Source organism: Mercenaria mercenaria, unplaced genomic scaffold (assembly GCF_021730395.1).
Source record: "Mercenaria mercenaria strain notata unplaced genomic scaffold, MADL_Memer_1 contig_3559, whole genome shotgun sequence".
NCBI classification, from domain to species: domain Eukaryota; kingdom Metazoa; phylum Mollusca; class Bivalvia; order Venerida; family Veneridae; genus Mercenaria; species Mercenaria mercenaria.
Window position 1 is genome coordinate 182 of NW_026461709.1, and position 15158 is coordinate 15339.

General features: G+C 33.6%; 1 protein-coding gene across 1 annotated transcript in view; it reads right to left on the reverse strand.

Annotated features, from left to right (window-relative positions):
• Positions 1-2710: 2710 nt before the first annotated feature.
• Positions 2711-15158, reverse strand: part of LOC128553177 (uncharacterized) — a gene marked incomplete at its 3' end in the record, with an annotated part of 60790 nt that continues 48342 nt past the window's right edge. Inside the window, exon 3 of the mRNA XM_053534297.1 lies at positions 2711-2914. Within this exon, the coding sequence (XP_053390272.1) occupies positions 2711-2914 (204 nt within the window). The remainder of the gene's footprint in view (positions 2915-15158) is intronic.

A 15158-nucleotide genomic window follows, 5' to 3' on the forward strand; every position in this document is an offset into this window, starting at 1 on the left:
ACGTATTTATTATAAAGAGTAAACGTATGCAATTTAGAAGAAATACAATAGGTTTACAGAGAAATGTAAAATAAGAAATAAAGAAAAAAACCTGGGGTCGTATTCATAAAGCATCTTAAGTGTAAGTATAAGAAATTGATTATTTACTTAAGTATACGTATACCTTTTAATAATACATATATAATGCGGCGATTTGCACTACATTAAAAATAAATCAAGTCTAGAGTAGTTTATCTGTTTTAATTCACTGAAGTTTCAATATTTTAACAAAACAGATATTTATCTAGTTCACCAGAAATGTTTTTGAACACCAAACACAAATTTAAACGCTTAAGTCCATGTGGAACACCACAAATAAAATAGTTAAAGTTAATCTTTATGAAGGAAAACCTTCCACTTTGTCATCTAAAAGTAATAGTGCAGGTACATGCTATTTCAAAATTAAAAATAAACATTATGTTAAAATAAATGAAGGATTCTCATTGGTTATGTAAAATGACATGTGACATTTTTACACTTATGACTTTAGTAATTACTAAGTTATTATAACACAATATTTAGCAGGTACTTAATGCTTAAACAGAAGAACAGGAAAAACAACACAAAACATTCTTACAAGTTGACAGCATGGTTTCCTGGCTGAACAATCTTTTTGAGACTTTGAGAGTCAGCTTAACATAACCTGACTCTTAAGTAATTTTCTTAGTAAAAGAAAATTAAAATTTCCAATGATTGAAATGAACATAAGAATTTACAAAAACTAATTATTTAATCAAGTTCAACTTTAAAAGACAAACATTTTGATACTAAACATGTCAGTATTCTATAAAGATAAATATTATTTGAAATTTTATAAAAAAAATGCAATGTACAAAAAAAAAGAAAAATATTTGCTTCATAATACATACTTTATTTTTATCATTCAATTGTTTATGCATTTTGTTACTTCAATGTCAAAGTAAAAGTTTTATAATTTTATTATATACAATGGTGCAAGTTCACAATCTGGTTGGCAGCACAGTGTAATCAAGTTCCACCCATATCAGAGGTCCTCAGGGAGAGACAACAATGTAAGTGGTTTTTCGGTTTGGTTATAATAACTCTTCCCTAATGTTTTTACATATTTTATGCCTTCATTGATTTAAAGAAGACATAAGATTCGATAAATAGGGATATGTTATGGGGAAAACTTAACCATGTAATAGATAATAAGCTATTAAGTGCAATTAAAAGTTTATATAACAATATAATGTGTTCTGTCAAAGTAAATAACTTCTTCACAGATTGGTTCTATGTGAAAACAGGCTTAAAGCAGGGCTGTTCATTATCGCCAATGTTATTTAATTTATCTATTAACGATTTAGCCATTAGAATAAATGCTGTAAGTAAAGGTATTGATATTGATGGTGAGCATTGTGCCATATTATTATTTGCAGATGATATTGAACTAATAGCCGATAATGCACAAAATTTAGATTCGTGGTGTACAGAAAACTTTATGCTTATAAATGCTGAGAAATCCTTCTGTTGGTAGATGTGACCATTTGTTCAGATGTGGAAACTCGCAGATTGAATATGCCTCTCAATACAAGTATCTATGCCTGGTTTTGACTGAATATCTGGATTATGCTGTCACTGCTAAATTTGTGGCACAGTCTGCTGGAAGGGCATTTGGGTTACTTATTGCGAGAGCAAAGTCAATCGGCGGTTTTCCATATCAGGCATTCACCAAGTTATGTGTTTCTACAATTGTTCCAATTATAACATATGGAGCTTCTATTTGGGCTAATGATGAGTATAGTTGTATTATTGCAGTTCAACATGGAGCAGCACGGTACTTTTTAAATGTTTGCAAGTACACACCAAATGCTGCAGTGAATATCGACATTGGTTGGAGTCCTATGATATATAAAAATAAGAAAGCTATTGTCAATCAGTGGTCTAGATTTGTTAATATGTCTGATGAAAGATTGAATAAAACGGTTTTTACATGGGCACATAATGTTAGAGGTAGAAATTGTAAGAACTGGAATTATTAAGTAGAAATTTTGTTCACAAAGTATGATTTGACACATTACTTTAATACTGATTTGTACTCAAGCAAACATCTTATTTGTCAAGCTCTTTTGCCTAAATTGCTAGAAGAATATATTGCAACATGGAGATCAGAAGCTGATAGAGTGAATGCTCGTAGAGGAGATGGTAGAAACAAACTTGGATTTTATAGATGTTTAAAAGAAAATTTTGAAACTGAACCATATTGTAAAACTGTTTTAAATAGAGCCCATAGGGGTGCAATCGCCAAGTTAAGAATAGGTACAGCTCCGATTAATGTTGAAATAGGTTGTTATAACAATGTTTCATTTGAACAAAGACATTGTATTTACTGCCAAAACATTGGGACTTTTAATATTGCTGAGAATGAAAAACATGTAATTTTGGAGTGTCCGTTGTACACAGAGCCAAGAAATCCACTTCTTGATAAAGCAGAACAGTTGATTATTGGATTTGAGACTTTGTCATGTACTGAAAAATTGATGATCTTACTACATCAGGAAGCAATTGTAAATTTTACTTCCAAGACCTGTTACAATATCATAGAGAAAAGAGGTAACTCTATTTCTCACATTAACACTTAAGTGTATAATAATTACTTGGTATATGTTTTATTGTAAAGTTGTGACTTGAGCAGTGTCAGGTAAAAACCAACCATAGCACGACTGCGGTTTGTTGGGGTGCGGATTGGCTTGCGCTGGGGTGTGGTCTGTTCGGGATTCATACTGTTTGCCTGGCATCTCAGTATCTCTTTACTGGCTGAATAGCAAATAGAGTGTGTCCAGGTCGGGCTGGGCTTTGGTAAGGCTGATTTGCTCTGTGTCTTTGCTGGTTGGAGTCGTCTTGTGGTTGGGTTCCGCTAGACTCAGCCCATGTATAGTAATTTTAGTATGCTGGACTATGTGATCTTAGATAAAAGAACGAAAGTTTGCCTTCTAAAATTGATTCAAGTTGCACTGGATTAGATAACTTGATGCATTGACAATTATTTGGACATCATCTCTGTGTACTTTAATACATTTGAGATCAGACAATATGATAAATTTACGTTCTAGAGATTTGTACATTATGATTTTAGATAAGTGATTTTATGTAAATTCATTGGTAAATGTTGAATTATGAATATAACATAAATGATCTCTTATAACTCCGCTACAGTGGCGGCAATGCATATACATGTTTTTTTATTGTGGTTTTCTTTTAATATATTGTGTATACTTATGTCATGCCGATGAGATCTAAATAAAATAAATATATATACCTGTTACAGATGTTTTATTTATTTTTTGGAGGTGGGGGGAGGTGAAGGTTTGATACTAATCAGTCTGGAAAATTTTGAGATGCTGAAGTAAAACATGCAAACTGGGAGTTTTATACTTTCACTCAACAGCAATACTTGACAAAGCTTGATTTTCATTATCTTTTACTTCATGTTGTAGTCAAGTTATAAATAGCCGATGTAAATGTCTCCATATTTTAATATGAAAACATAATACTTAAACTGACATATTTACAAGTTTAGGAGTTACCGGAAGTAGAACAGAATGTTGCATCAATACTGACAATTGCAATTTAGTTTCTCCATGCTAGAGATTTTAAGTTGAATTGTCAAATCAAGAGTTGATTGTAGGACCATGATAACATATTTAAAGATGTGCTATGCTCAATTTTTACTAGTAAGATATTTTATTATAACATGTAAATTTTAATCTAGAAAATCCTCATCTGATCAGTTATATTCAATTTGACTGAACAAGTCAAATAAATATGTTCATGTTAAGCTTCAGCCACAATTAAATTTTTAAGCAATTGCACTATATTTAAAAAAACGCAAACATTTACATGTATGTTGTGTTTACATATTCACTGTAAATAGCCGCCGGTTTCTTTTTGCCACGCCGGTATTTGGCAAATTCAGCCCATATTTATACGCGCTTTACAAAAATGAAAATTGCCTTAAATTGTTACATTAACCCACCTATTTTAAAGTTAGTATGTTTTGATATGATATCATTACTAGTTTTTTGTTAATCAGTACGAGAAAATTACATTTGCCATGGCAAAAGCGGTTTTGCCATGGCAAATCGGTCTTTTGCCATGGCAAAATGTGTTGCCATGGCAAAATTATTTTGCCATGGCAAGAAAATTCATGATTTTGCCATGGCAAAATTGCCATGGCAATTTTTTTTTTCATTTTTCTCAAAAAGTGATTTTAACTATTTCCAAACGAATGTATTGGTAGAAATATGTTGTTTCATATCGATAACTCAGTTTTTTTTATTTTGCCATGGCAAAAACTGGCCATGGCAAGATTCTGCCATGGCAATTTTGCCATGGCAAGGTTCTGCCATGGCAAGTTTCTGCCAAGGCAATTTTGCCATGGCAACTTTGCCATGGCAAGATTCTGCCATGGCAAAATTTTACCATGGTAAGTTTGCCATGGCAAGATTTTGCCATGGCAATAATAATAATTCAAATATTTTAAAAGAAGTTTGATAATTTTAGTGATTATGAAATACAATACTGACAGAAACAGAGAAGATTTTAGATTTTTTGGCACATTTGTATCAGCAAGAACAGAATCTTGCTACATATATTGTTTCACCATTACTGGGGTAAATGCTGATTGATTTTCAGCGGCAAGAAGTATTTTTTACTTCCTTGTTTTAATGAATGAGAATGTATGAAATGTATTTGTAATATTACATAACAGTGACCGTGTGCCATATATTTTTCTATTTAGAACAATACAAATATTACTTAAATTACAGAACATATCTATTCATCAAATAAGTAAGTTTCTTTCGTTTATGAAATATAATATTAGTTATTATCATAGTATCCTGGTCTTTGATGTTATATATGACTCGAGAATTTTAGCAGGCTTGGATAATCTAAGCCGCGCAAAAATAGAAAAATAAATATTCCAACAAAAATGTTTAGCCCTTTAAAGTTTTTTTTTTTATATTCTTCATCTGCATTCAGGTACATTTGTCAAATAACGTAAAGAGTAAGCATGTTTAAATAAAATATTTCTATTTTCATACTGACTGTATCTGACAACATCTGTATTTAATTAAAAATATTCGGGAATTTGGCTGTTAACATAGACGCAGTGCTTCCGCTGTAATAAATTACGGCTGTCTCAGGCGCTCCGAAAACAATTTACTTAAAATGTTGCATTATATCAATTCTTTATTGCATATGGCTAAAAATTTATATATTAATATATAATTGTGTGAGTCTTCAAAATACGAGACAGTGGTTATATCGTATTTTTATTTAAGAAGAAACAGATATAATCTATAATGGATATAACAGACTAGTTTGGCTATACAGAAAGAAACAGATATTATAATTCACAATGTGTAGCAAAGCTGATTATCAAGTAACTATCTACTTGCAAAGTACATTATATGTTATGAAATATAGTCATTTTTATTTATTAACATGATACGTCAGCAGTGTAATTTTCAAATAGAAAAGACCGATAAAACGTTTTCCGTATACAGTACAAACGTATTTTCAATATTTTAGTAATGCTAACTTAAAGTAAATAGCTTGTATTGCGTATATATTTTTTTGAAAAGTAGTACTACAAATATTTTACAACGGAAAATATTTTGTCCAAACGATTCTCAGGCGAAAATAGAAGACTACTAAATAAGCATTTATAGCCAAAGTGTTATCTATGACGAATTTAAAGTATCTTTACAAATCCTCGCGCGATATAGTGTAAACTTAATGAATTTGCGAGTCGAATGTTAAAATATTATCCAGAGGTACCTACATTCAATCAAACAAGAAGCTGTGTTTAAGTGGCAGGGGCCGGTTTCGCATTTGGCCCCGGGTACGTTTTTAAATAAAATAGACATATGCACTTTACAGGCATATATATTTAACTGGTTATTTATGATGTGTATAGAACTAAGGATTCCTGCGTACGAGTGATTATTGTGTAAAATAAATATGTGCATGTATCGATTTTCCTAGCTCCATGTAGACGGCCGGGTCTAAAACTTTACCTGAGGTAACGGAAGTCAGACGAATTGGAAACAGTCATCCATCCATCCAGCTTCAGCTCAAAGTTGCGGAAAAAGTAAACAGTCATGAGGCATTTTGGGTCATTTTTGTGTAAAAATTTAGTGACCTGAAACCTGCGTTTTACTCGTTTTTATCACAGAAGCAACAGAATCGGCAGACTGAAAATGTCACATAACGAAGTGCTATGTGTATGCAAGACATTCGCTCAATAATTGCCTTGAATTTGTCTAAATTGGATTTTTATGATTTTTTTTCGCACTGATATCAGCGCAGAGTTGTGGAGTTCAAATTTACCGTCCCTTGCCCCCATAAGTGGTTCGGCCAAAATTAAATTTCGGAAAATCTCTTGATTTTGCGCAGTTTTAGGTAGTTTAGAACCTCTAGATTGAGATTTTAAACTTTCTGGGGACTTAAAACGCTAAATGACGGCACAGCGGCTCAAAAATGTTACGGTGAGGATACATCAAGGTTTGAAAGTCAATATCTGCACAGACGATTTTTCAAAATTCTACCACTATTAACAGTGTAAAAACACCGTTTTCATTATTCTTAACCCACGTAGCGCATATTTAGCCAATCAGCTCTGCATTCCATCAATCAGGGGGATGCTTGGAGGGTGGGGACCCCATAAAATAGGCAAATAGGGGGTGGGGGCATTTTATTTTTGCAAAATGATGCGAATATGACTTTATTTCATTTTTACTGATAGAATACGTTGAATTACGCCAGAAAATGATAAAAACGGACGTATTTTACGTCATTGGTCTCGTAGCGACAAATTGTAAATTTTGGCTCATTTTGCGCGAGAGGGGTAGGCTAGTTTAGACGCTCACTTACAGATATCTTTTCATGCTACTAAAATATTTTTGTGTGGTTATATTCGCAAAAGAGGTATTAAAGTTCAGAACAAGTAAAATCCGCTTTTGGTCATAAAAAGAAAAATCTTAAAGTGGCAGGGGCCAGTTTCGCATTTGGCCCGGGTACGTTTTTTAAATAAAATAGACATATGCACTTTACAGGCATATATATTCAACTGGTTATTTATGATATGTATAGAACTAAGGATTCCTGCGTACGAGTGATTATTGTGTAAAATAAATATGTGCATGTATCGATTTTCCTAGCTTCATGTAGACGGCCGGGTCTAAAACTTTACCTGAGGTAACGGAAGTCAGACGAATTGGAAACAGTCATCCATCCATCCAGCTTCAGCTCAAAGTTGCGGAAAAAGTAAACGGTCATGAGACACTTTTCTTCCCACTATTATTTTCGTCTGGACACATGCTTTAAAAGTATGCATGTGTTTCAGGTCAGTCATTTGCAGATAATACGGTACAGGTCGCGCAAGGTGTGCATTTTGGGCCATTTTTGTGTAAAAATTTAGTGTCCTGAAACCTGCATTTTACTCGTTTTTATCACAGAAGCAACAGAATCGGCAGACTGAAAATGTCACATAATGAAGTGCTATGTGTATGCAGGACATTCGCTCAATAATTGCCTTGAATTTGTCGAAATTGGATTTTTTATGATTTTTTTTTCGCACTGGTATCAGCACAGAGTTGTGGAGTTTTCAAATTTACTGTCCCTTGCCCCCATAATAAAAAGCAAAACATGCCCCGGGGTTATGATAAAAGGTGTTGAGGTATTTAGATTAAGGTGAAGATCATAATATGAAGGTCAGTGACATCTATATATAGATTACTTTGTATGTCTGCCACACGGTTTGTTGCGTGTAACTATGAACTAGATTTCGGCTGCTCTTTCTGATCTCTCTGTTGACCCTTTAGCCACACTGTAAATGGAGAGAACACCGGACGCGTTCATCTGTATTCAATTTTGGAACACCACGTGTTATACTCTGAACACCGATGTTTAGTACAAGTGTTCTGTGTACGATCGGAACGCTTGATTTGAACGCCAGCATTCAATATTAGATCGCCTTCCAAGAAAAGTCTGGACATATTTTACTGTTTTGAGTTTTAATGAACTAGGGGTAAGTTATTTTACCGATATATTGTTAATTGAAGTTTCAGTGAATGCATAAAAATGAAATAACTATTAAAGGCATTGACAGGAAATTTTATATGAACAGGGGCATTCATTGCATGTTCTATCTGAGAACGCCGGTGTTATGTCTAAAAATAGAATTTTTCAAGAAAGCGTCTATCAGTACCGTTAGTACGTCATCAACAAGCGTCTCAAGTTTGGCGGAAACAGGAAACTGGAAGGATAATCCGGAATAATTTGTTATGAAGTAAGTTTTCTGCTATTTGCATATCTTCTTAGCTTAAATACTTTGTTCATAATTTATATTTAAGTTCCACCCGCCAGATCTATAATGTTTACTAGATAGATATTCCATGTAAATTCAAACAGGCAGCACTTATGTTGTTGTTGTCGTTGTATTGCAAATGCTGAACTAAAGAACATGAAATACTTTAACTTTTATTTTAGGTCACATCTTGAGCAGGTACAATTGGCTGCTTATTCAAACAATGAAACTGTCTGATAGCTCTTTGATCGGAATAAGAAGGGCATATGTCATTTCCAGACTCCTAAAGTCATCACTGAGGTTTGTTTGTTAAAGTTAGATGATATTTCTGTTATGTTAAACAAACTAGTACGCTAGAATCATTGAAAAATACTGACATTAAGTGCTAGTATGATTTTCTGAACTTTAGCTTGGACTTGAACCTGCTTTTATAAAACAGTGCCTGGCCTTTGGAACTTTGAGTTGAATTACTGATTTTTATGAATAAGGTGTATGATATTTTACATCAGCATAATTATATACCTAATTTTAACATAAAGCATTATTTCGCATTTAATAGGTTTATACAACATTCAAATACCCATCTCTGTACCTATTTTAAAACAGCAAATAATTTTATTAATGCTCCAATAGTGAGAAATTTAAATGCTGTTTATATAATGAAATCCATTTTTCTTTTGCCAGGTTGTTAAAAAAACAGGACTTTGAGGTCATATTGGAGGTAAAAAAAAACACTTCTCCAAAATTAGTGATATTTACCAGAAATGACAAAGCAGAGACAGCCTATTTAGTATGAAATTGTACTGCCACTAGGTGCAGTAGGGAGAGTACAGTGTTATTTGCAGTTCAGTTATTTGCAACATTCTGTGTTTTCGACATTGAATATCATTCTTAAGCAATGTCTTTAGGATTCTTGCAGCAATTTGTATTTGAAGAACAGTATACAAATGAAAGTTAAGAAAATCTTTCTGTGAGAAATATAGAACAGTATTTAAATAAATGAGTTACATGGTTAAGGTATTGGGAGGATAATAAAATTAGCAGTCACTCTTTCTTCTGAAATATCATTCTGGTTTGTATTTTGCTGAAATCAAATACAGCAGTTCAAGATGGAGAATAGTTTTCAGTAATGCTGATACCACTGGTCTCTTCTGAGCAGATAGATTGACATTTTTCAAATAATATTACTGGGTTTTTCAAAATAGTGTTTTTGGTACTGAGCAGGGACATATTTTTACAAAATTGACTTATTGTTACTTAACAAATTGATTGACATTCTCAAAATGTTACTATTAGTTCTTGTGCATAGTATGAAATTTGAGTGCAATATATCTTTAAGTTGTGAAGCATAAGTACAATTTCCGCTAAAATTCTTAATATGTATGTGCTTTTCTGTAATTAATAGAATCAAATATTTCAGATGGAACATAGTAGACAACCATGCTAGCTCACAGACAGAAACACGTTGGTTGACTGTTGATTCAAGGTTTTACTGTGTGTAAGTTAGATATTTTGTTTTTATCACTGTTAACACAAAACTTTGAGCAAAGCTGTCTACAATACAAGTAAACACAAAACTTAGTGCAACAATATCTACAATTATAAATTTTGTATACTTTGGTATAAAAATACAAGCAGTACTGAACAGAAGGAAATGGTAAGTGGCAAAATTGGACCACCGGTGAGGGTGGAGGGGGGTGGGGAGAGAAACCCGAAGGGGAAAGTTGAACAAGGACGAATATACAAAGGGAATGCCACGTTCATTAATAACAGTCACACTACTACGTACACCACGATAGCGCAGACACTCATGTACCAAAGATAAACATACAACCACTACTAACTGAATCACATAGAAAAACGAACAAGCAACACATAAGGAAACAGTAGGGCACCGTTATAGAATCACAAGCATGCAAATGCACCCACACAAGTAGAAAAAATAATCTTACTAAAGTACCTGATTTTCAAAAACCATGGTCAAAATGATTGTCTTGTCCCTAAAATCTAGACCAAATTAGATGCTAGGTTATCTTGGGTAAGAACTAGGTCAGGTGAGGGCGTTCTTGTTTATGTTTTTAAGGGTTTTCACTTTATATGTAAATTTTTAACTATTCATGATTTGGATATATATGAACTTACATGATGTCTTCTACATTTCAGTATGTTGAGGTGACTTCTGCTCAAAATTACCAGTAAAAAACAAATAATCAGGAAGAAGTTAAACAGTGGAAGCCTGATATTAAAGACATATTAACATTTGTGTAGAGTGTGTTATGTTAATGGAAAGTCTGCACATCTTATGCAGTATTTAGGCAGTAGAACTTGATTCAAATAGAAGAAATTTCAAGAATACAATATGGCTTACACCAAAATTATTGACATAGATATAACTAATTTATGAGTTTTAGCTGAGTGATTCAAATTTTAATACCTGCATCATATAGTCAAACGCACTGTTTCCTTTCAGTTACGAACTTCATTTGCTTGTTGTAAATTACTGTTTGTTGCTATGTTCACTAGTAAGTCTATTAAGTCAGTCTGTCAGATATTGTTCAATCTAAAATATTCATTGAGAAGTGTTTCTATACTTATCAGAAAAATTGCCACAAATATCAAACTAATCCTTGACTTCTATCTCAAAGGTCAAGGTCACACTTACAGGTCAAAAGTCAAGCCAGATATTAGTCTGACTGTAAATATGACATGCGATAAGCCCATTTATTTGGCAGATATAATTGTCCAACAAGATGGTGTTTCAAAGGGTCAGGGTCACAGTTCAGGGTCAAAGGTGGTACCTGATACAGCAAATATTATGGTGAACATCATCAACTTTGGAAAGTCAGAGACTTTGAAAGTTATCAGTAGAAAAGTTTCAAGAAAACTTACTGTGTAGAAATATTTTGCTAAATTTGCTCACATTACATGTAGTTTACATGTAGTTATGCATGAAACATTTATTATACTGTGAACCCCCCCCCCCCCCCCTTCACGCCCCACTTCCCCATCAATGGAAAAGGTGCATATTGCTTTACTTATGTCAGTCTGTCAGTTGGTAAACAATCATGTTACTGACCAATAACCAGAAAATAATTTTGTCTACCGTGATGAAACTTTATAGACATTTGCGAATTAAGCCGATACCTAATCCGAGATCGTAATCCGATATTCATACTGTATTTTAAGGGATAATCTCAAAACATTCATATGGATTAATTTACATTAGTATTGGTCTATCTAATTCACTGTTTTAGCTTGAATTACTTGTGGTTTTAAACTAGATCATATTATTTGGTCATAACTGTTTTATACAACCATGAAATTTAGTTAACATTATTCTGTTAAAAAGCCACACAAGATTCTGTCTCAGACGCTATGGCCTATTATCCATGAAAATAAAAAGGACGGTTGGTTGTCATCTTTCTTCCTATTTCTGGCATTATGTCGCGTTATCCTGTTACTTTGAACTTGTGGCTGCATATTATCATAATACCGTACTCATTCTGCGTTGCAAAATAACAGCTGTTTCTTTTGTTATTCTTACGGATGTTTAAATACATTTGTAATTAGGATTTAAGAAATAATTTATTGCAAAAGAGTGCTTTAACACTATTTATACACGATGGGCGGTTATACTCAGACGTAATAATTTCACGAGGGCATTCTAGCGTAAGCGTGTTTTAGCAGATACAAGCATATTAGAATTAATTTTCTTAAAAAGTTCAGTGAAGAAATTTGCATAACATGAAAACGTGTTACAGTTAATTTTCTAATTTCTTTTATAGATAATCCTGACCACATTTAGTTCACCTACGCATGTCGTACTCGTGGTGTATCTATAATCATTAGATGTCAGTCGTACGTCCGTCATCTGTCCCCTTACTTTTTGTGATGACCATCTTCTCCTTAACCTAAGAGTCAGTTTTGTCGAAGCATAACAAGAATTTTTTTTGTAGGGCTCTTTTCTGGGCCATCCATGTTCCGACAGCAACCGAAAGTAAGAATTCGTCTCCTTACTGACTCCCTTTTCAACACTATTTCACAGAAATTTTCCTTGGGTAACCCTCAACAAAACGTAAAGTTCTGACCGCATGTTACTTTTATAGAATGGTCGAATCTTTCAGAATTTTCTTGTTAAATATGGCTGTTGTGCACACATTTTTATTGATTTGCCGTCAGCCGAATTCCTTTTGATCATTCACTATATTAACTATGGCCGTGAGGGGCAAAGAAGGTTTCCGTATAGTCTATAGCTATAACGGAACTTTTGAGAAGACTGTTAAGCTGCTTTAAATATGACTTCATCGCCAACATTAAATTGCCCCTATTGGATGTACGCACATAGTGCTAAAGGTTAGGGTTAGGTTTAACATAAGTTTGATAGTGTACATTCAATGCGTGCGTACACTCAATGCGGCAGAATGAATGTCGACCATGATTTCACGGAAATGTTTCTTTGGAGAGCCTCTGCCAGATTCATTCAGGTGATTTGATACATTAAAGAATGTGACCGCCAGGGAGCGGAGCAGGGTTTCCATATACATCTATAGCGTAAAACTTTGAGGTCATCTTTGTCAGAAGCAGAACGGCTTAAACCTTCTATTCTGAATGTAATGGCTAGTTTTTAAAATTAGTTGGCAGGAATATCGTTTTTACAAACTTCTTACCTGTTTTGGCTGTAAAATGGAAATGTGGCGATGTTCACGATTATATATATTTATACAAGTACGTACGTTCGAAAGAATTAACACGGCATTTTATTATTTAATGCAGAATTCTAGGAAACAAGGTATGAAATAGAGTAAAAAATCTTGTCATTCATTTTCCTGCTAAGTAATTCAGCCATACTTAGATTTGCATTTTGCTATATGCTTGCATCATGTATTTTAGATCTCCTGATGTATATGTATTGTTTAAAGACATCAGAATTATCAATGAAATTCGTATCTTTCATTTTATTTAACATCGAATTTCTCGATTGCAATGGAACTAGTGTATTGTGTATTTACCACATATTACGAATTAAATGGTGTGACAGCACGAGTTCTATATGCGATGAACAACACTTTAAGAATGTATAGATATCATAATTAACTTAAAGAAACTAAAACGTGTACAGTTTTGATTTATTATGACGACTACTTAGAGACATGATGCACAATATTCTTAAAATAATAATAATAGTAATAAAAAAAATAAACACATGTATGCGATCTGTTTAATGTGTAGACGCATTTATTCAGACGACAAATTGGTAAGCATGGTAAACAGTTTAGCCAAATATGTAGTCAATCGGCAAAAACAGCTCAAAGTTCAAAGGTTAGCCAACAATTATTTTTATCTTTTGAACCCTTAAATGTTTTGAGAAAGTCCCCTGACTATACCCTAAGTCAGATTCGGATTCGGCATCGGATTAATTCGCAAATGTCTAATAGGATGATTTATTGTGGTCAGTAGATCACATTTTTTGCGTGTGAAGGTCAAAGTGGTAGGAGACTGAAAAACATGTCTAATGACTTAATTAGATAACTAATTAGACCTAGGCTGGTAAAAATTTGAATGTGGCCTGCAAAGAACCCTTTTCACTTAAATGGGAAGTAGGTTCAGGGCACAGTAACAGCATGACGGATTTCTATCAACTACTGAATAACTTTAAAAAATATATTTATCATTCAAGATTGATAAGCTGCCTTTATTCATCTGTTCGTGCAAACTAAAAATTTTGAAAGTTTATGTACACGCATCTTGCTAAATGTTACATCTGTCCTCTTAATGATTGACGCTATAGGTTATAATTTAATTATATCGCTAATCATTCGTAATCATGGGAACACAGTAAACGGAACATATACCAGTACTGTAAACGAGTTTCATTTATTGTATGTCATTGGCTCCAGTTCGAAACACAAAACAAGTGACTTTTCGTAGCCTAGAGGTTAGCGCAGGTCATGCACGAATGTTGATAGGATAACTTTTAAGTGAAACTCTGTAGGTATGATACAATGGAATGATTTGACCCATGTTGGAATCCCTTTATTTTGGTGTTGCGTTTGGCCCATTACTTTTCTTCTGAACCTCATACCCTGGAAGTTAAAATCACGAAAACTGCGAAGATGAATGTCGACAAAATTACGATGTAGAAAGTTGAAAGCATCGTGATGAATGTTCAAACCAATATGGTGAAATCTCGAATCCATGATCATAGTTAGTTTCGTGTTTTCATCAACACATTATCGTTTTCCCACCATCATAATTTCGGTTGTCGACTTTCATCGTCCATATTTCATGTTTTCATTACCATAGTTACGACTTTCATCATCACGACTTCGAGCATCGTGGTCTGGCGAGAAAAATAAAAATGCGATGATCCAAACAGAACACGGCAGGTAATACACAGGGCATGAGTGTGTACGTAAATGAACCTGCAATACATTTCTACTGTAGGTCAGGAGGAGTCAACTTTGGTACCAAACATGTTACTGTGTTTACGAGAGCTTAAAATACCCGTGACAAGTTGACTGTATGGAAAGTTTCAAATTTCGGTATTATAACTGGATTCTGACCTTGGAACTTTCTTACCGGATTCGAGCATATATTGACCTTAGACCCAATGATATGCGTCAGCCCTTTCTAATAGTGCGTCATTTATAGTGTATGAAGACAACGTCCATCCCAAGCGCCAATACATTAACAAATAAGTATATTTTTTCGCAGCGTGGTCGCCAGGACATACATAAGTTTTTCAAAATGTAGTCGGTTATATTATTGAAGTTTTCATTAAATTACA